Raw genomic sequence first — 22,139 nt, forward strand, 5'->3', positions numbered from 1 at the left:
GGGGGAGACTTTTTCAGAGTTTCGTGCCCTGGCAGCTGAAGTGGGTTGGTTTTTGTGGCTGGAGATTTGTGACCCATTCGCAGCACTTTGTGCTCCTGGTGAGAAAGCTTTGATCCCAAGTTCTTTTTATATTCTCTGCTCCTGAAGGCACCACATAGACTGTTTTACAGGTGTCGAGCAAAGTATTGGAGGTCAACCACTTGGTTGCTTTGTATGTGATCCTTGATGGTGCAGTGTCTGCATACTATACAGCTATGTGGGTAACATGGCTGATACCGGTCCCACCGTCGTGGTCTGATAGAAATGTTAACTGCTGCAGAAAGTCTGGACATCCCGCTTTGTTCCGTAGACTTTCCGAATGGACTTTCAAAGTAGTAAAGTTTCAGTTGCTGAACAGTGCCTTTCACAGGCAGCTTCACAGTATTTGTTTCGACCTCAGTGGCCAGGAAGAGGAATGGATTTTCTATCATTCTGTCCTTTTTGGGGAGGGGTGGCTGTGTGATGTGGGTGTCATCTCAGCCACTTCATCAATGACCTTCCCTCCATTATAAGGTCAGAAGTGGGGACGGTTGACGATTGTAGAGTGTTCAATTTGATTCATAACTCTTCAGATACTGAAGAGGTCCGTGCTGTATGGAACAAGGCCTGCACAACATTCAGGTTTTGGCTCATGAGTGCCAAGTAACATTTGTGCCATGTAAGTGCCAGGCAATGACCATCTCCACCAAGAGCGAGCCTAACCATCTGCCCTTCACCATTGCTAAATTCCCCACCAACAGCTTCGGGGTTACCATTACAAAGTCCCATCTTCACATTGAGGGTACCCACCATTGTGTTGTGTGCACTACTGCCATGCTAAATGGGATAGATTTCGAACAGATCTACCTACTCAATTGGGCATCTGAGGCACTGTGGGCCATCAGCAGAAGCAAAATTGTATTCAACCACAATCTGTAACCTCATGACTCTGCATTATCCCCCACTCTACCATTACCATCAAGCCAGGGGGGGCTAACCCTGGTTCAATGAAAAATGTAACAGGGGGTGCATGCCAGGAGCAGCACCAGGCATACCTAAAAATGAAGTGTCAGTCTGGTGAAGCTGCAACACAGGATTACTTGCATGCCTGATAGCAGAAGCAGCATGTGATGGACAGAGCTAAGTGATCCCACTACCAACAGATCAGATCTAAGCTCTGCAGTCCTGCCACATCCAGCCATGAATGGTGGTGCGCCATTACACAACTGACAGGAGGAGGAGGCTCCACCAATATCCCCATCCTCAATGATGGGAGAGCCCAGCACATCAGTGCAAAAGACCAGGCTGAAGCATTTCCATCCATCTTCAGCCAGAAGTGCCAAGTGGATGATCCATCTCTGCCTCCTCCTGAGGTCCCCAGCATCACAGTTGCCAATCTTCAGTCAATCCAATTCACTCCACGTGCAATCAAGAAATGGCTGAAGGCCCTGGATACTGTAAAGGCTATGGTCCCTGACAACCTTCTGGCAATAGTACTGAAGACTTGTGCTCCAGAACTAGCTGTGCCCCTAGCCAAGCTCTTCCAGTACAGCCAGAACACTGGCATCTACCCGGCAATTTGGAAAATTGCCCAGGTATGTCCTGTGCACAAAAAGCAGGACAAATCCAACCTGGCCAATTACCGCTCCATCAGTCTACTCTTTATCATCAGTAAAGTGATGGAAGGAGTTGTCTGCAGTGCTATCAAGTAGCACTTGTTCAGCAATAACCTGCTGAGTGACGCTCGGTTTGGGTTCCGCAGGGTCACTCAGCTCCTGACTTCATTACAACCTTGGTTCAAACACAGACAAAACAGCTGAACTCGAGGTGAGGCGAGAGTGACTGCCCTTGACATCAAGACAGCATTTGACTGAGTGTGGCGTCAATGAGCCCTTGCAAAACTGGAGTCAGTGGGAATCGGGGAAAACTCTCTGCTGGTTGGAGTCATACCTAGCACAAAGGAAGATGGTTGTGATTGTTGGGGATCAATCATCACAGTCCCAGGTTATCATTGCAGGAATTCCTCAGGGTAGTCTCCTCCTTGGCCCCACCATCTTCAGCTGCTTCATCAATGACCTTCCCTCCATCATAAGGTCAGAAGTGGGGATGTGCAATCATCAAACAATGCTCACACCATTCGTGACGACTCAGATACTGAAGCAGCCAGTATCCATATGTAGCAAGACCTGGACAATATCCAGGCTTGGGCTGATGAGTAATATTTGCGCCACACACTTGCGCAATGACCATCTCAAATGAGAATCTAATCATCTCCCCTTGGCGTTTAATAGCATTACCATCGCTGAATCCCCCAACTATCAACATCCTGGGGGTTACCATTGACCAGAAACTGAACTGGACCAGCCACACACATGCTGTGGCTACAAAAGCTGGTCAGAAGCTGGGAATTCTGCAGCAAGTAACTCACCACCTGTCTCCCCAATGCCTGTCCATCATCTACAAGGCACAAGTCAGGGGTGTGATGGAATAATCTCTACTCGAGCAACTCGCTAAGGATTCTTTAGCAGCATTCTGCAATTTAGAAGGACAAGGGCATCGGGCACATGTTAACACCCCCACCTGCAAATTCCCCTCCAAATCTCTCTCCATCCTGATGTAAATATATTGTCGTTCCTTCAACTTCACTGGATCAAAATTCTGGAACTCCCTCCATAACAGTACTGTGGAATTACCTTCAAAGAGACAGCAAAGGTTCAAGAAGGTGGCTCATCACCACCTTGAGGGCAATTAGGGATCAGCAATAAATACTGGAGAGGGTTTGTCTTCTGTTAAAGGAGGTGGATTTTCTGCTTTGGGCCCCTGTGGCTTCCTGAGGTGTGCTGTGTCTGCATGGTAAGGATTGCTCATTATTCCTGACTCTGGCCAGTTCCAAATGTAACTCCATTAGTTAAGAAAGGTGAATGGTAAACTGGGGAATTTTAGACCTGCTAGTATAACATCTATTGTGGGGAAGTTATTGGGCATTAGGAGCCAACATGGATTTGTAAAGGGGAGACCAGGTCTGACTTCTAGAAGCCATTTGATAAGGTTTCACATAAGAGTCTGTTGGCTAAAATGGAATGAAAAGCTTATGGAATTGAAGGCAAATTATTGACCTGGTTAGGAGATTAAGATAATATGGTCTCAAATTGGAAAGAAGTGACTAGTGGTCTCACAAGGATTTGAAGCTGGGGCTTCAACCAGTCATTATTTATTAATGACTTGCATAACACAATAGTGAACCATATATTCAAGTTGCTGATGAGAATAACATTGGTTATAGAAAGTAGTGTATATTGATAGATGAAGTGAGCGCACAAAGCACTCAGATGGATTTTAATGCAGGTAGTTGAGAGGTCATACGGTAGATCCAAGTATTCTTTGGTGAAAAGCTCGGAACTTTGGAGGTTCAGAGATTGAGGTCCATTTGCACAGATCACAAATGTAGCTGTCGGGCAAAAAAAATCAAAAAGGTTAATGGAATGTTGGTCTTTTGTAACTAGAGGGCCAGAATATAAAAAGGAGGAAATTTTGTTACAGCTATACAAAACCTTTTTGATTTTTTTTGGCGCACCCTTTCAAAAGGTGCATTGCCAAGAAATTTGCACAGTAATTCCACACACTACCTAATGCCAAAAGTCCACTTTCAGTAAGAAATTCAACATCTTCCTATGCAGATCAAGTGGGTCAGAGATCTCTTGTGCTATTATATACACAACTGGGACACATTGTCTTGTACAGACCTACTTGTTGTGAGCACATTTCCAAACGACACTCTTAAATGGATAGTACGCTGCATTGAGCACTATTGTACAACAGACAGAAAGCCTTTGTCCCATTCCACAGAGCTCCCTTGGGGCCACATTGTGGAATTAGTGTGCAGAGCAAGAAGCTGGCAGGTTTGAACCCTGGCTTAACCCCACTGGGTTGACATCTCAGCTCCAACTACAATAAAGGATACTGCAGTGGACTTCGGCACCCATGGGGTTAAGGGTGGGGCAGCCAGAGTTTCCAACTTCTGATCACTCTATGCCAGGATTGGAGAGGTCCCAGAGGAAGAGTGCCATTGAAACTGTATCCCAGAAGGAGTCATCACTTTGACAAAACTAGGGAAAATGACCAGGCCATTTTGCTGGGGCCCTGGTGAATGCATGGAGTCGGCACCTTTGTCCGCAACAGCAGATTTGTTGCATTGGGGATCTTATTCTTTTGCCAAACACCATAGGCTTATCGTCTTAGTGTAATTTGTGCATCTATGTTGTCTGCAGATTGAAGTAGATGCTGGGGCTAACCACCTCCTCCCCATCTTAGACTCCTGCTGTACAATGTGGCTTGGTATGGATGTTGACACTGCCTCATCAGCTGTAGCATTGATTGCACTGTGCAGAGCTTTCACCTTCTATGTGGATAGATCAAAGTCAACTCCACATCTTGGTCATCCAAGGCAGTGTCTGGTAGTTTGTGCCGTTTATCCTACTTGCCTCCTACTTCTGTGACACAGAACTGAAATGCTTCCAGAAGTAGATGCCGATCGAGGTGCCATCAATTCCTCATGAATGGTGTGGCTTGGTTAAGGGCCATTCTGTTTGATCCACTCTGGATACAACTTTAAAACAAGTATCAGTTGATGGTTATTGTTAGAGAAACTTCCAAGCCTGTTTGTGAAGAAGACAGTGAGACTCTGATGTTTTGGTGGAGATTGTTTGTTTATTGCTTGCCATGGAGCTTCCTTCTCCACTCCTAACACCCAGCCAGTGCTGGCTGGCTCTCTAGTTAATTACATTCAGATGTATATACAATCAACAGCCATCACCCTCCCTTCAATGACTAGGTATTTAACATCCATTGACAGAATTTATTAGACACTAACCCTGTTGCTCAGTTAACAAATTTTAGCAGTCTGTCCTGGCAACTGGATTTTTTCTTCTCTAGTAGGAGTCTGTCCTTTCCCTGACACCCCTCCCTCAACACTATTCAATGGTGTGTGGAGGATGCCTAGAGCCACGCTACCAGCTTCATTAATTGGCAGAAGATTTTCTTCTCCCACTGCAATGTGTATCCTCTCACAGCCTTGTGTGTCTGAATATGTTTTTAATGAGGTTTTCTAAGATTCAAACAGCTCCTGTCTGGATGATGTCCCAGTTCTGAAAAAAAACTGGAGAAACTTGGGCTTTTCAGTCTGGAAAAGAAACGTTCGACAGGTGCTCTTATGGAGGGAGGTATGAGTATTGAAAAAGTTAACCTGGAATATTGCTTGAAATTAAATTGAGTTGGACAAGGGAACACTGACTCAAACTATAAAGAGCAATGTTAGAACTATGTCAGGAAATTCATTGCACACACTGCTCACTGAATAGTGGAAGCAAAAACCTGAAATCACTTGAGAATCAGTTGGATGCTGCAGTAGGGGGAAGGAACTGTTGGATCTTTAAGATGAATGGGTCAAGATGGTCTGATTGGCCTTATCACTATATTTGTCTTCTGCAGTTTGAACAGTGTGTTCCCAATATTGTGTCATTCTCATTTTTCTCTTTCTTTTTTTTAAAAAAAAACTCTTCCCTGTAAAGATCCCAGTGTTGGACATTCAAGTTAAAATCGTGCCAGCTCTCTTTGTGGTAGCAGGTGCCATCTTCTCCTGCACCAACTACTTCACAGTCATCTTCACTGGCGGTGTTGGCAAGAATGGCTCCACCATAGCAGTAAGTGACACTGCGGCTGTGTGGGGTGGAGAAAAGTGGGGGTGATGGGAATTGGTTAATTGAGATCGGAAAAGTAGTTGAGAGAAAGTCTTCTAACTGAGTGAGGGCGAGAGATCAGGAAAAAGAGCCGAGAAATATCAGGAAAAGGGAAGAGTGAGAGATGGAGGTGCCAATGATTGACTGACTGGGAGGGGAGAGAGAGAGAGACCAGGAAAGGGGAACAGAGCAGGGGAGAGATTAACCAGATGGATCAACCAGAAAGCAAAATCAGAGGTCCCCGCCAGCTCATTCTGATGTGTAATATTCTCAGTCTGGGGACTGAGGGGAAGGGAACAGATGGACTGATGTGTATACAAATTTCAAGTTTTCCCGACAAGCCTGCAGTGTTGTATGCTCTTGCATCGGGCCCTGAAAGGGGAAGAGTCACAAGATGCGTAGCCTTCTCAAACCCATTCTGGACAGTAGACACCCAGCTCAAACATGTAGGTGCAGAAAGACCACAGCCACGACCAGAGAGGTGTGAGGGTGCAAATGTCGAATTCCCAATGCTGCTGTCTATCCCTGGCCATATTGCAAAAACATATAGGAGAGAAAAACAAATTAAGGGAAGCTGGAGATTGAAGGATAGAGGTGGACAGTTGTGAGGGAGATGGCCATAAGTAGATGGAAATGCTGAGTTGGGAGTGGTTTATTCATGTTTCTCCCTGACTGCACATTGATTTAATGAGGTGCGCTTCAACACCCCAGGCATGATCTCCTGTTCCCAGCAGGCGGTCCCGTGCACTGTCTGGATATACTGAGTGGGCTGTCTGACTGGAGGACACCCTGTGCCATGAGCACTGGTGTTGGCTGTCTGCACAGATGATTATATTATGAGGTATGATGATTGGCACGGTGTTAATCATATGTATCATTGTGTTTCACAGGGTACAAGTGTGCTATCGCCATTCTTCCACATAGGGGCAGTTATAACACTGGCATTGATGATCTATAAGAAATCCACCAGCCGGCTCTTTGAGAATAACCCCTGCCTCTACATTCTCGCTTTTGGCTTCGTCTCTGCAAAAATAACCAATAAATTAGTGGTATGTATCCTGAACAGTGGGAGGCTACTGACCTCCACCTATACAAACCCTGACCCCCTCGGTACTAGCAGCAAGGACACAGTCTTCCTGAACAAAAACCCTGACCTTCAGGGAGTGCCATCCCAAGTAATCGCTGAAAAGTCTTATAGTCTCTAATAAAGTGTCACTTGGATGGCTGTTGTACAACTTTAATTCAATTGAGGTATCCTCATTAAGAGCTCAAGGTTGCAACCTTAAATCTCTCAAAAACTGATTTGGATAGGTCATGGTGATATTTGAACCTTGATTACTTAACAATCATCCATTGATGCAAACTCTATCGGAGCCTGGTTTGCCTCATGTCAACATCTGTTAGTAGCACTGCTGCCTATGTCAGAAGGTTGTGGGTTCAAGTTCTACCCCAGAGACTTGACATAATCCAGGCTAATGGTCCAGTGCAGTACTTGGGAAGTACTGTACTTTCAGAGGGGCAGTCTTTCAAACGAATTGTTTAACTGAGGCTGCATCTACCCCCTTGGGTGGATGTAAAAGATCGCATGGCACCTATTTTGAATTTTTGGGAGCTGTCCCAATATTTATCCCACAACTAGCATTAATAAAAACGGATGGATTGGTCATTATCACATTGCTGTTGGTGGGTGTTTGCTGTGTGCAAATTGACTGCCCTGTTTCGTACATTACAACAGTGACTACACTTCTGAAGTACTTCATTGGCAGCAAAGCGCTTTGGGGTGAGGGGAATCGCAGGTGCAGGCCTGCACCTTTCCATCTCGCAAGGCAACGTTCCCATAGGGTATCCTGAGGACATGAAAGGTTCCATATATTAATCTAATGGTGTTTCCTAGCTAATCTTCGAACCAGCGAGTGGTTTAAACCTGTTGCAGGTGTAATGAATAGATTCTTTCTCCTGATTTCAGGTGGCTCATATGACAAAAAGTGAGATGCATTTGCAGGACACAGCCTTTGTCGGGCCGGGGCTCCTTTTCCTGGACCAATACTTCAACAGTTTTATAAATGAGTACTTGGTACTCTGGATTGCTTTGGTAAGTTGAGAGGAGTGGAGGCAGTAAGCTGTGTCCTACCTAAACCCGAGTTTAATTTTTTACTTTTCAGATGCTTCTAAATTGTCTATGCATTCAAATCGTTAGCAGGGCCACTGGTCAACAGATTTAGCCCAATAGTTGCAATTTACTAAACCCCTACCTAAAAAGCAGAGACACTTCCCAATGTGAATCTAAAGCTGGCTTAATAACTTTTGGTGTATCTGTACATATTCTGACACTAACCACAGCCACTCCTAGGAATGCTGCATTGTGAGATGAAAGGTTGCGATTTCCCTCGTGTGCTCTTGCTTCAAGTCACTAGGTGCTGCTCTCACTGCCCACAGGAAGGGAAATGCCACTGGTGTCCTGTAGCACGGGCCTTTCACTTGCTAAACAGATCTGCGTGCCTAATGCATTTCCTTCTGTCTTTTTGCCACAGAGGGAACATCACAAAATCTCAGGTGGCTCTGCCAAGGGCCACAGGTGAAGGAAAGATATGTTGTAATGGGTCCCTGGGCCTGCTAATGGAGAAGTGTGCTGCAGTAAGGTGCTGTGGCAGGTGAAGAATTGGTTTGCTGTAATGGGACCTTGGACCTGGTGACTGGGAGATGTGCAGCAATGGGGCTCCAGGGCCAGATTCCACATTTTGTTCTTCTGATCTGAGATCCTACCGTACTAATGTACTGATCCCATCTGTTATTAGTGCAAAGCCATCTCCTTTTCCTTTTTGCCTGTCCTTCCTAAATGTCGAATATCCTTGAATATTCAGTTCCCAGTCTCGGTCACCCTGTAGCCACATTTCAGGAATGGCAATTGGATCATAACCATTTATCTCTTTGTGTCTTTAAATCATCTACCTTGTTGGGAATGCTGCGTGCATTCAGGTGCCCTTAACCTTGTCGTCTTGACAGTATTCTACATTCTAAACTTGGTTGACGTTTGCCTTTGTTTCGCCTGCCTTCTAATATCGTAGCCAGTTATACAGCACAGAAACAGGCCCTTTGGCTTTTCTACCTCCTATCAGCAGCGTTGATGCCTTCCAATTTGAGCTACCCTTCAGTTTCCCATCCCCCTGACAAGCTAGTTTAAACCCTCCCCAACAGCACTAGCAAATCTCCCTGCAAGGATATTCGTTCCAGTCCTGTTAAGGTGTGACGGGGCCCTGGTGGAGGGGCGGTGGCGCGTGTGACGGGGGCTCTGGTGGAGGAGGGGCGGCTCGTGTAATGGGCTGCAGGAGGTGATGGTTTCTACCGCAGAGTGTTGAACGAATAGGTGAGGAAATTCCAACAGTGTTGGTTATAACGTGTCATTAGATTGGAAATTTGCTAGTGCTACTCCGGCATGTGAAAGAGAAGACTGGTGATTACAGACCTGCCAGTTTAATGCAAGATGTGGGGAAGCTGCTAGAATCTGTACTTGATGAAATGAGCAGATTGGAGCAAGCCAGCATGGCTTTGTTTAAATCTAGGTTTTTTTTTTTCGGTCACTAACTATGTCAATAAGGGATTCTGTCGGGATGCTGTCTATTTTGAGTTCCAGAAGGAATTCAATAAGGTTTCACATAAGAGATTTATTAGTAAAAATTAGAATGTATAAAATTGGAGGCAGGCTATTGACGTGGAAATTGGTTGGTTGTAAGGAAATAGTTGGAGGGTGGGGATTAAGTGCATGTTTTCTCATTGGCAGAATATGACACTTTGTTCCCCAAGGATTTGTTCTGGGGCCTGAACTTTTCAGCATTTCATTAATGACTTGGAACCAGAAATAGCAAGTTATATATCCAAGTTTGAGGAATACACCATGTTAGGGACAGAAAATAGTGCATATGGGAGGGAGCAGGAAATTACAAAGGGATATAAACAAATTAAGCAGGACTGTGGCAAATGGAGTTCATTGTGGACAAATGTGAAGTCACCCACTTTGGACTCCAAGACAAATTGGAGTATTTTCTAAATGACAGATGAGGTGCTAAGGAGGAACAAAATGATACACAAATCATTAACTGCCAGTGGTCAGGTTTAAGTAGTAATCAAAAAGCTAATGGCACGTTGGCCTTTATCTCAAGGGGGCTGGAATGGAAAGTGAAGTCAGTTGTACAGAGCCTTGGTTAGCCCCCATCTGGAATACTGTGTTCAGTTCAGGGCAGCAATCCACAGGAAGGATGATATTAGCTATCCAGGGGACGGGCGTAACACAGGTTTGCCAGAATGATACTGGGGGTTAAGAGGTTAAATTATGAGCACAGGTTGCATAGATTAGGATTTCTACTCCCTTGATTTTAGGAGACAGAGAAACTATTTCTTCCAGTGAGGGAATTCAGAACAAGGGGGTATAATAATTACAGCTGGGCCTCTCCGGTGCAAAACCAAGAAAGACTTTTTCACAAGTGTAGTGTAAATCTGGAGCTCTTTCCTCCAAAGACAGTGGATACTGGGGAGTCATTTGGAGCTTTCAAGATTGAGATCAATAGATTTTTGTCGAGTAAGGATATTGAAAGGAATAGAGTAAACGGCGCTGCAGTGCATTCATGAGGATGAGAGCTACGTGGATAGAATGTTTATAGATGTGGTCACCAACAGGTTAAGAGTATAGAGGGAATGGGTGACCACCAGACAGTCAAAGAATCAGGCAGTAGTGCAGGAGACCCAAGCGCATCTCCCTCTCCAACAGGTATTCACTTCTGAATACTGAGGAAAATGATGCTTCACCTGGGGAGTGCAGCCAGAGCCAAGTCCATGGCACCACGGGTGGCTCAGCTGCACAGGACAGGGGGTTACAGGGAAGATTGGAAGAGTCATAGTGATCGGTGATTCAATAGTCAGGGGAACAGACAGGCGTTTCTGTGGCCACAGACATGAATCCAGGATGGTGTTTCCTCCCTGGTGCCAGGGTCAAGGATGTCACTGAACAGCTGCAGAGCATCCTGAAGAAGGAGGGTGAACAGCCAGCAGTCATGGTCCACATCCGAACCAACGACATAGGTAGAAAGAGGGATGTGGTCCTACAGTCAGAATTTAGGGAACGAGGTAAGAAATCAGCAAGCAGTAAAATAAAAGCAAAATACTGCAGATGCTGGAAATCTCAAATAAAAACAAGAAATGCTGGAAGTACTCAGTAGGTCTGGCAGTATCTGTGGAGAGAGAAACAGAGTTAACGTTTACGCTCAATGACCCTTCATCGGGCCATCCTAGACTGGGTATTGTGTAATGAGAGAGGGATAATTGACAATCTAGTGTTGCGAGACCGCTTGGGGATGAGCAACCATAATATGATAGAATTCTTCATCAAGATGGAGAGTGACGTAGTTGATTGAGACTAGGGTCCTGAATCTTAGTAAAGGAAACTACGAGGTGCGAGTTGACTATGACGGATTGGGAAACGTTACTTCAAAGGATGACGGTGGATAGGCAATGGCAAACATTTAAACAGCGCATGGATGAACTGCAACAATTGTTTATCCCTGTCTGGCGCAAAAGTAAAATGGGAAATTAGAGATAGCATTAGATCAAAGGAAGAGGCATATAAATCTACCAGAAAAAAAGACCTGAGGATTGGGAGCAGTTTAGAATTCAGCAAAGGAGGACCAAGGGATTGATTTAAGAAGGGGAAATTAGAGTATGAGAGCAAGCTTGTGGGGAACATAAAAACTGTAAAAGTTTCTGTAGGTATGTGAAGAGAAGATTGGTGAAGACAAATGTAGGTCCCTTACAGTCAGAAACAGGGGAATTTATTATGGGGAACAAAGAAATGTTTGACCAACTAAATGCATACTTTGGTTCTGCCTTCACAAAGGAGGACACAAATATCATACCAGAAATGTTGGGGAACATGGGTTTAGTGAGAAAGGAACAGAAGGAAATCCGTATTAGTAGAGAAATGGTGTTGGGGAAATTGATGAGATTGAAGGCTGATAAATCCCCAGGACCTGATGGTATGCATCCCAGAGTACTTAAAGAAGTGGCCTTAGAAATTGGTGGTCATCTTCCAAGATTCTGTAGACTCTGGAACAGTTCCTACAGATTGGAGGGTAGCTAATGTAACCCCACTATTGAAAAAGGAAGGTAGAGAGAAAGCAGGGAATTATAGACCAGTCAATCTGACGTCTGTAGTGGGGAAAATTCTAGAGTCCGTTATCAAAGTTTTTATAGTAGAGCTCTTGGAGAACAGTGGTAGAATCAGGCAGAGTCAGTATGGATTTACGAAAGGGAAATCATGCTTGACAAATCTACTAGAATTCTTCAAGGATGTAACCAGTAGAGTTGATGAGGGGGTGCCAGTGGATGTGGTTTATTTGGACTTTCAGAAGGTTTTTGACAAAGTCCCACATTAGCGTGTAAAACTAAAGCGCATGGGATTGGGGGTAGTGTATTGCGATGGATAGAAAATTGGTTGGCAGACAGGAAACAGAGGAGGGATAAATGGGTCGTTTTCCGAATGGCAGGCAGTGACTAGTGGGCTACTGCAGGGATCGGTGCTAGGACCCCAGCTATTCACAATATATATTAATGATTTAGATGAGAGAACTAAATGTAATATCTCCAAATTTGCACATGACACAAAACTGGGTGGGAGGGTGAGTGGTGAGGAGGATGCAGAGAGGCATCAGGGTGATTTGGACAAGTTGAGTGAGTGGGCTAATACATGGCAGATGCAGTATAATGTGGATAAATGTGAGGTTATACACTTTGGTAGCAAAAACAGGAAGGCAGATTATTATCTGAACCACTATAAAGAGAGGCGCATATGCAGTGAGACCTGGGTGTTCTCGTACACCAGTCGCTGAAGGTAAGCATGCAGGTGCAAAAGGCGGTAAAAAAGGCAAATGGTATGTTGGCCTTCATAGTGAGAGGATTCGAGTACAGGAGCAGGGATGTCTTGCTGCAATTATACAGGGTGTTGGTGAGGCCACACCTGGAATATTCTGTGCAGTTTTGGTCTCCTTATCTGAGGAAGGATGTTGTTGCTATAGAGGGAGTGCAGCGAATGTTTACCAGACTGATTCCTGGGATGGTGGGACTGATGAGGAGAGATTGAGTCGGTTAGGATTATATTCACTGGAGTTCAGAAGAGTGAGGGGGGATCTCATAAAAACCTATAAAATTCTAACAGGACTTGACCGGGTAGATGCAGGAAGGATGTTCCTGATGGTGGGAGAGTCCAGAACCAGGGGTCATAGTCTAAACTTTTCAGAACTGAGATGAGAAATTTTTTCACGTGGTGAGCCTGTGGAATTCGCTACCACAGAAAGCAGTTGAGGCCAAAACATTGCATGTTTTCAAGAAGGAGTTAGATATCGCTCTTGGGTCGGAAGGGATCAAAGGGTATGGGGCGAAAGCGGGAACAGGTTACTGAGTTGGATGATCAGCCATGATCATAATGAATGATGGAGCAGGCTTGAAGGGCCGAATGGCCTACTCTGCTCCTATTTTCTATGTTTCTCTGCATGCATGGCTGGAAAGATGGTGCAGAAGGGAGGTCTTTAGATTACAGGGACACTGGGACCGGCTCTGGGGGGGGAGATGAGACCTGTACAGGCCGGATGGGTTGAACAGAGCCGGGACTGAGTTCTTTGCAGGATGTTTTGCTAGTGCTGTTGGGGAGGATTTAAACTAATTTGGCAGGGGGTTGGGGACCTGGGGGTGAACTCGGCTGGGACAAAATCAGAAATGAAAATGGAAGGCAGAAAATAACTGGATGAGTTTGGAAGACAGGGGAAACAAAGGTTAGAAAATAGAGTTTGGCAGTGCTCGAGGTATCTCTCAATGCAAGGAGTATAGCAAATAAAGCAGATGAGCTGAGGGCAGAGATAGGTGTGTGGCGGTATGATATCTAGCTATTGCAGAGACATGGCTTAAGGAGGGGCAGGAATGGCAGCTCAATGTTCCCGCTATAGAGATTTCAGACGCGAAAGGAAGGGGAGTGGCAATTTTGGTCAAGGAAACTTACAGCTGCAAGGAGAGATGATCTGTTGGAAGGTTCATCAAATGAGGCCATATGGATTGAGCTAAAGAACAAAAAAGGGGCAGTCACACTGCCGGGAGTGGACTATAGACTCCCAAACAGTCAGAGGGAGATAGAAGAGCAGATATGTAGGCAAATCTCTGAGAACTACAAGAACGATAGGGCAGTAATAGGGGATTTTAACTACCGCAATATTAACTGGGATGCACTGTTGAACTACAAGAAAGCCCCCAGCGATTTAACATCCGCAGCACTTAAAGCAGCCAGAAGTACTGCACAAAGAACAGCTAGGTGTTGCGCAAACGACTACTGGCAACACCTATGCAGTCATATTCAGCTGGCCTCAGACACCGGAAACATCAGAGGAATGTATGATGGCATGAAGAGAGCTCTTGGGCCAACCATCAAGAAGATCGCCCCCCTCAAATCTAAATCGGGGGACATAATCACTGACCAACGCAAACAGATGGACCGCTGGGTTGAGCACTACCTAGAACTGTACTCCAGGGAGAATGCTGTCACTGAGACTGCCCTCAATGCAGCCCAGCCTCTACCAGTCATGGATGAGCTGGACATGCAGCCAACCAAATCGGAACTCAGTGATGCCATTGATTCTCTAGCCAGCGGAAAAGCCCCTGGGAAGGACAGCATTACCCCTGAAATAATCAAGAGTGCCAAGCCTGCTATACTCACAGCACTACATGAACTGCTATGCCTGTGCTGGGATGAGGGAGCAGTACCCCAGGACATGCGCGATGCCAACATCATCACCCTCTATAAAAACAAATGTGACCGCGGTGACTGCAACAACTACCGTGGAATCTCCCTGCTCAGCATAGTGGGGAAAGTCTTTGCTCGAGTCGCTCTGAACAGGCTCCAGAAGCTGGCCGAGCGCGTCTACCCTGAGGCACAGTGTGGCTTTCGTGCAGAGAGATCGACCATTGACATGCTGTTCTCCCTTCGTCAGATACAGGAGAAATGCCGTGAACAACAGATGCCCCTCTACATTGCTTTCATTGATCGCACCAAAGCCTTTGACCTCGTCAGCAGACGTGGTCTCTTCAGACTACTAGAAAAGATCGGATGTCCACCAAAGCTACTTAAGTATCACCTCATTCCATGACGATATGAAAGGCACAATTCAACATGGTGGCTCCTCATCAGAGCCCTTTCCTATCCTGAGTGGTGTGAAACAGGGCTGTGTTCTCGCACCCACACTTTTTGGGATTTTCTTCTCCCTGCTGCTTTCACATGCGTTCAAATCCTCTGAAGAAGGAATTTTCCTCCACACAAGATCAGGGGGCAGGTTGTTCAACCTTGCCCGTCTAAGAGCGAAGTCCAAAGTACGGAAAGTCCTCATCAGAGAACTCCTCTTTGCTGACGATGCTGCTTTAACATCTCATACTGAAGAGTGCCTGCAGAGTCTCATCGACAGGTTTGCGTCTGCCTGCAATGAATTTGGCCTAACCATCAGCCTCCAGAAAACGAACATCATGGGGCAGGATGTCAGAAATACTCCATCCATCAATATTGGCGACCACGCTCTGGAAGTGGTTCAAGAGTTCACCTACCTAGGCTCAACTATCACCAGTAACCTGTCTCTAGATGCAGAAATCAACAAGCGCATGGGTAAGGCTTCCACTGCTATGTCCAGACTGGCCAAGAGAGTGTGGGAAAATGGTGCACTGACACGGAACACAAAAGTCCAAGTGTATCAGGCCTGTGTCCTCAGTACCTTGCTCTACGGCAGCGAGGCCTGGACAACGTATGCCAGCCAAGAGCGACGTCTCAATTCATTCCTTCTTCGCTGCCTTCGGAGAATACTTGGCATCAGGTGGCAGGACTATATCTCCAACACAGAAGTCCTTGAAGCGGCCAACACCCCCAGCTTATACACACTACTGAGTCAGCGGCGCTTGAGATGGCTTGGCCATGTGAGCCGCATGGAAGATGGCAGGATCCCCAAAGACACATTGTACAGCGAGCTCGCCACTGGTATCAGACCCACCAGCCGTCCATGTCTCCGCTATAAAGACGTCTGCAAACGCGACATGAAATCGTGTGACATTGATCACAAGTCGTGGGAGTCAGTTGCCAGCATTCGCCAGAGCTGGCGGGCAGCCATAAAGACAGAGCTAAATTGTGGCGAGTCGAAGAGACTTAGTTGGCAGGAAAAAAGACAGGCGCAAGGGGAGAGCCAACTGTGCAACAGTCCCGACAAACACATTTCTCTGCAGCACCTGTGGAAGAGCCTGTCACTCCAGAATTGGCCTTTATAGCCACTCCAGGCGCTGCTTCACAAACCACTGACCACCTCCAGGCGCGTATCCATTGTCTCTCGAGATAAGGAGGCCCAAAAGAAAGTTTGTGAAAGGAATTGAGGGAGCAGAATTCAGCAGAACTCTTTTGCCCAGTATGTAGCAAGTCCAACAAGAGAGGGTGGAGTTTTAGACTTCATTTTAGGAAATGAAGATGGGCAGGTGGAAGGAGTGGCAGTGGGAGAGCATGTTGGTGGTCGTGATCATAATTCAATCAGTTTTAACATAATTATAGAAAAGGACAGATAGAACAGGAGTTAGAGTTCTCAATTGGGGCAAGGCCAATTTTACTAAACTGAGGAGTGATTTAGCAAAAGTGGACTGGAAACAGCTACTTGAAGGTAAATCGGTGTCTGAGCAGTGGGAGGCATTCAAAGGGGAGATTCAAGGGGTTCAGAATAAACATTTTCCCACAAAGAAAAAGGGTGACGCGGCCAAATCCAGAGCCCCATGGATGTTAAGGAGCTTCCAGGGTAAGGTAAGGCCGAAAAGGAAAGCTTGTGTCCGACACAGAGAACTCCATACTACAGAAAGCCGAGAGTATAGAAGTGGAGGGGTCAAATCAAAAAGGAAATTGGGAAAGCAAAGAGAGCATGAAAGAATATTGACAAGCAAAATCAAGGTGAACCCAAAGATGTTTTATCAATACATTAAGAGTAAGAGTGTAACTAAGGAGAGAGTGGACGGAAGATGTTGGTATGGTTCTTAATGAATACTTAGCGCCTGTCTTCACAAAAGAGGGGAACGATGCAGATATTGTAGTTAAGGAGTGTGAAGAATGTGATGAACATAGGGAGAGAGGAAGTATTGATGTGATTAGCATCCTTGAAAGTTGATAAATCACCAGGACCAGATGAAATGTACCCAGGCTGTTAAAAGGATCGAGAGGCAATAGAAGGTCTGACCAGCATTTTCCAGTCCTCACTGGATACAGGTGTGGTGTCGGAGGACTGGAGAACTGCTAACGTTGTACCTCTGTTTAAAAAGGGAGCGAGGGATAGACCGAATAATTATAGGCCAGTCAGTCTAACCTCAGTCGTGGGCAAATTATTGGAATCTATTCTGAGACAGGATAAACTGTCACTTGGAAAGGCACAGGTTAATCAAGGATTTAAGGGAAGATCTTGTTTGACCAACTTGATTGAACTTTTTTTGAAGTATCAAGGAAGATAGTGCAGTTGATGTGGTCTATATGGATTTTAGCAATGCTTTTGACAAGGTCCCACATGGCAGACTGGTTTAAAAAAAAACTCATGATCCAGGGAAATGCCACAAGGTGGATACAAAATTGGCTCAGTGGCAAGAAACAAAGGGTAATTGGGTTTTTTTGTGACTGGAGGGCTGTTTCCAGTAGTGATCTGCAGGCCTCAGTACTGGGTCCTCTGCTTTTTGAGGTATAAATGATTTGGACATAAATTTAGGGGGCATGATCAAGAAGTTTTCAGACAATAAAGATTAGCAGTGTGGTAGATAGCAAGGATAGTTGTAGGCTGCAGGAAGATATTGGTCTGGTCAGATGGGCAGAAAAATGGCAAATGGAGTTCAACCTGGAGAAGTGTGAGGTGATATATTTGGGGAGGTCAAACAAGGCAAAGGAATACACGATTAATGGGAAAATACTGAAGTGTAGAGGAAATGAGGGACCTTGGAGTGAATGTCCTTGGAATGAAGGTATCAGGACAAGTTGATAAGGTGGTTAAGGCATATGGAATCCTTTCCTTTATTAGCTGAGGAGTGGAATACAAGAGCAGGGAGATTATGCTGGAACTGTATAACTCATTGGTTAGGCCACAACTTGAGTACTGTGTGCAGTTCTGGTCATCTCTTTACAGAAAGGATGTAATTGCACGAGAGAGAGTACAGAGGAGATTTACGAGGCTGTTGCCAGGACTGGAAAAATGCAGCTATGAGGAAAGATTGGATAGGCTGGGGTTGTTCTCCTTGGAGCAGAGAAGGCTGAGGTGAGATCTGATTGAAATGTACAAAATTGTGAGGGGCCTGAATAGAGTGGATGTGAAAGGCCTATTTATCTTGGCAGAGAGGTCAGTGACTAGGGGGCATAGATTTAAAGTGATAGAAAAATTAGAGAGCAGATGAGGCAAAACTTTTTCTCCCAGAGGGTGGCGGGGGCTGGAACTCACTGCCTGAAATGGTAGTTGAGGCAGAAATCCTCAACTCATTTAAAAGGAGTCTGGATATGCACCTCAAGTGCCGTAATCTGCAGGGCTACAGACCAAATGCTGGAAGTTGGGATTAGAATAGCTGGATCATTTTTTGTCCAGCAGACACGATGGGCCAAGTGGTCTCTTTCTGTGCCTTTAAAGTTTCTATGATTCTATGGTAAATGGAGTTGAGGTACAGATCAGCCAATCAGCTAACAATGGCAGAATAGGCTCAAAGGACTGAATGATGGTCTGCTGCTGTGTCCTGGAGGTCTGTATTTGTGCTGTTTTGTTATGTTGTATTCTCGGCCTGCACTCTCCCACAGGGTACCAGTGAGCAGTTTGATGAATGCTTATTTTCAAGAGCACAGATTCCTGATTTCAGGGTGTTTATTATAGGGAATATTCAAGCTGCTGTGAAGGGAGATGGTATTTAGAATTTCCGTTTGCTGCTGTTCAGATCCCTGAATGTCCTGGGGTTTTTGTCCCTCCTGCTGCTCCTCTCATTCACCTCACCCACAGATGGGTGAGTAGTAATGTCACCATCCAGCTCCTTGTATTCAACTAGTAATCCAGAGGTCCAGGCTAATGTCCTTGGGATACGGGTTCAAATTGCACTATGGCAGCTGGTATTTAAATTTAATTAATTAATGAGTTCAATTAATCTGGAATTGAAAGCTAGTCTCAGTAATGGTGCCGTTACTAACATCAATTGTCGTAAAAACCCATCTGGTTCACTAATTTCCTTTAGAGACGGAAATCTGCTGTCATTACCTGTTCTGGCCTACATGTGACTCCAGACCCACAGCAATGTGGTTGACTCTTCATTGCCCTCTGAAAATGGCTTAGCAAGCCACTCAGTTGTCCAGGGTAATTTGGGATGGGCAACAAATGCTGGCGTTGCCAGTGATGCCCACATCCCATGAAAGAATTAAAAATAAACATTGCCCAAACACAAGCACTGAGTAGTGCTGCTAATGGTGCTCCAGCTCTCACTCTGACCCCTGAACAGGCAAATCTCTTCGTCCTGTTTGAAAGTTCATTTCATAGAATCATAGTATGGTGCAGCACAGGAGGCCATTTGGCCCCTCAAGTCTGCACCCGCTTTCTCAAAACGCAATCCAGTTTTTTTTTCTTTCACAGGATGTGGATGTCACTGGCTAGACCATTTATTGTCCATCCTGAATTGCCCTCGAGAAGGTGGTGGTGAGCCACCTTCTTGATCTGCTGCAGTCCATGTGGGGTAAGTACACCCACAGTGCTGTTTGGAAGGGAGTTCCAGGATTTTGACCCAGCGACAGTGAAGGAATGACGGCAATATAGTTACAAGGCTGGATGGTTTGTATCCTGGAGGGGAAGTTGCAGATGATGGTGTTCCCATGCATCTGCTGCCCTCAATCTTCTAGGTGGAAGAGGTCACAGGTTTGGAAGGTGCTGTCAGGAGGCTTGGGGAGTTGCTGCAGTGTATCTTGTAGATGGTACACACTGCTACCACTGCATCGGTGGTGGAGGGAGCAAATGTTTGTGGACGGGGTGCCAATCAAGTGGGCTGCTTTGTCCTGGATGATTTTGAGCTTCTCGAGTGTAGTTGGAGCTGCACCCACCCTGGCAAGTGGAGCGTATTCCATCGCACTCCTGACTTGTGCCTTGTAGATGGTGGAGAGTCTTTGGGGAGATAGGTGAGTTTCTCTCCACAGAATTCCCAGCCTCTGACCTCCTCTTGTTGCCATGCTATTTATATGACCGGTCCAGTTCAATTTCTGGTCAATGGTAACTGCCCCCCTCCCCTCCCTCAATATTGATGGGGTTTGAATGTCAAGGGGTGATGGTTGGATTGTCTCGCTGGAGATGGTCATTGCCCGGCACTTGTGTGGAATGAATGTTAGTTTTCCTTCCCACCCCACCCTCCCCATAAGTGGTAACTATTGCCTTCTCTTAACCTAAACTAACTTGATACGAATTTAAAATAATCATCTTCTTTGGCCTCCTTGTCTCGGGAGACAATGGGTAAGCGCCTGGAGGTAGTCAGTAGTTTGTGGAGCAGTGCCTGGAGTGGCTATAAAGACCAATACTAGAGTGACAGACTCTTCCACAGGTGCTGCAGAAAAAATTGGTTGTCGGTGCTGTTACACAGTTGGCTCTCCCCTTGCGCTTCTGTCTGTTTTCCTGCCAACTGTTAAATCTCTTTGACTCGCCACACTTTAGCCCCACCTTTATAGCTGCCTGCCAGCTCTGGCAATCGCTGGCAACTGACTCCCACGACTTGTGATCAATGTCACAGGACTTCATGTTGCATTTGCAGACATCTTTAAAGCGGAGACATAGACGGCTGGTAGGTCTGATACCAGTGGCGAGCTCACTGTACAGTGTGTCCTTGGGGATCCTGCCATCTTCCATGCGGCTCACATGGCCAAGCCATCTCAAGCGCCGCTGACTCAGTAGTGTGTATAAGCTGGGGATGTTGGCCGCTTCGAGGACTTCTGTGTTGGAGATGCGGTCCTGCCACCTGATGCCAAGGATTCTCCGGAGGCAGCGAAGATGGAATGAATTGAGACGTCGCTCTTGGCTGACCTATGTTGTCCAGGCCTCTCTGCCAGAGCAAGGTACTGAGGACACTGGCTTGATACACTCGGACTTTTGTGTTCTGTGTCAGTGCACCATTTTCCCACACTGTCTTGGCCAGTCTGGACATAGCAGTGGAAGCCTTTCCCATGCGCTTGTTGATTTCTGCATCGAGAGACAGGTTGCTGGATAGTTGAGCCTAGGTAGGTGAACTCTTGAATCACTTCCAGAGCGTGGTCGCTGATATTGATAGATGGAGCATTTCTGACTTCCTGTCCCATGATGTTCGTTTTCTTGAGGCTGATGGTTAGGCCAAATTCGTTGCAGGCAGCCGCAAACCTGTCTGAGACTCTGCAGACACTCTTCAGTGTAAGATGTTAATGCAGCATAGTCAGCAAAGACGAGTTCCCTGATGAGGACTTTCTGTACTTTGGTCTTCGCTCTTAGGCGGGCAAGGTTGAACAACCTGCCACCTGATCTTGTGTGGAGGAATATTCCTTCTTCTGAAGACTTGAATGCATGTGAGAGCAGCAGGGAGAAGGTGGTCCGAAACAGTGTAGGTGCGAGAACACAGCCCTGTTTCACGCCACTCAGGATAGGAAAGGGGTCTGATGAGGCGCCGCTATGCTGAATTGTGCCTTTCATATTGTCATGGAATGAGGTGATACTTCGTAGCTTTGGTGGACATCCGATCTTTTCTAGTAGTCTGAAGAGACCACGTCTGCTGACGAGGTCAAAGGCTTTGGTGAGATCAATGAAAGCAACATAGAGGGGCATCTGTTTGCGGTATTTCTCCTGTAGCTAACGAAGGGAGAACAGCATGTCAATGGTCGATCTCTCTGCTCGAAAGCCACACTGCCTCAGGGTAGACACGCTCTAAGTAGGGACGCACTAAACCACAAGATATAAATAGCCTGGAACATACTGAACAAAGTTCCCAGCTGAGTACATGCAAAAGCCTAACATCATCTAAGGCATCAGGCTGTGCCTTACTCCAGTCTCATGTCCTGAGAGATGTGTTGTGTGCCTGGCAGTGAGCAGGCTGGTCTGAGAACTGGGGTTCATTGTTTCAGCCGGTGTCCATCAAAAGCTTATTGACCTGAGTGACTGAGTTTCTGTTTAATTGCTCTCTGGGGCTAGATTAGATACATCTCATAAGCACTGATTCCATGAAAATGCAGTCTTCTGTTGCAGTAGGTCCTAGTTGCACAAAGAATGCTTTGTGTGAAGCTGTGATCGAGACCCTCATGATATCCCACCTGCATAACAGGAGATTACAGCTTGGCTCTGA

The 22,139-nt window shown here is 45.9% G+C and overlaps 1 protein-coding gene across 3 annotated transcripts in view; it reads left to right on the forward strand.

The window, feature by feature from the left end:
• LOC137383765 (choline/ethanolaminephosphotransferase 1-like) overlaps nt 1–22,139 on the forward strand; it is a 50,064-nt gene that overhangs the window by 23,966 nt on the left and 3,959 nt on the right. For all 3 annotated transcript variants that reach the window (XR_010977459.1, XM_068056925.1, XM_068056924.1), the window contains exons 5-7: nt 5,586–5,717; nt 6,644–6,802; nt 7,720–7,845. Coding sequence is in view for 2 of the 3 variants with exons in the window: in XM_068056925.1 (XP_067913026.1) it covers nt 5,586–5,717; nt 6,644–6,802; nt 7,720–7,845 (417 nt within the window). In the remaining variant the exon portion in view is untranslated. The remainder of the gene's footprint in view (nt 1–5,585; nt 5,718–6,643; nt 6,803–7,719; nt 7,846–22,139) is intronic.

The sequence above is a fragment of the Heterodontus francisci genome, chromosome 25, assembly GCF_036365525.1.
Source record: "Heterodontus francisci isolate sHetFra1 chromosome 25, sHetFra1.hap1, whole genome shotgun sequence".
Taxonomy (NCBI): Eukaryota; Metazoa; Chordata; class Chondrichthyes; order Heterodontiformes; family Heterodontidae; genus Heterodontus; species Heterodontus francisci.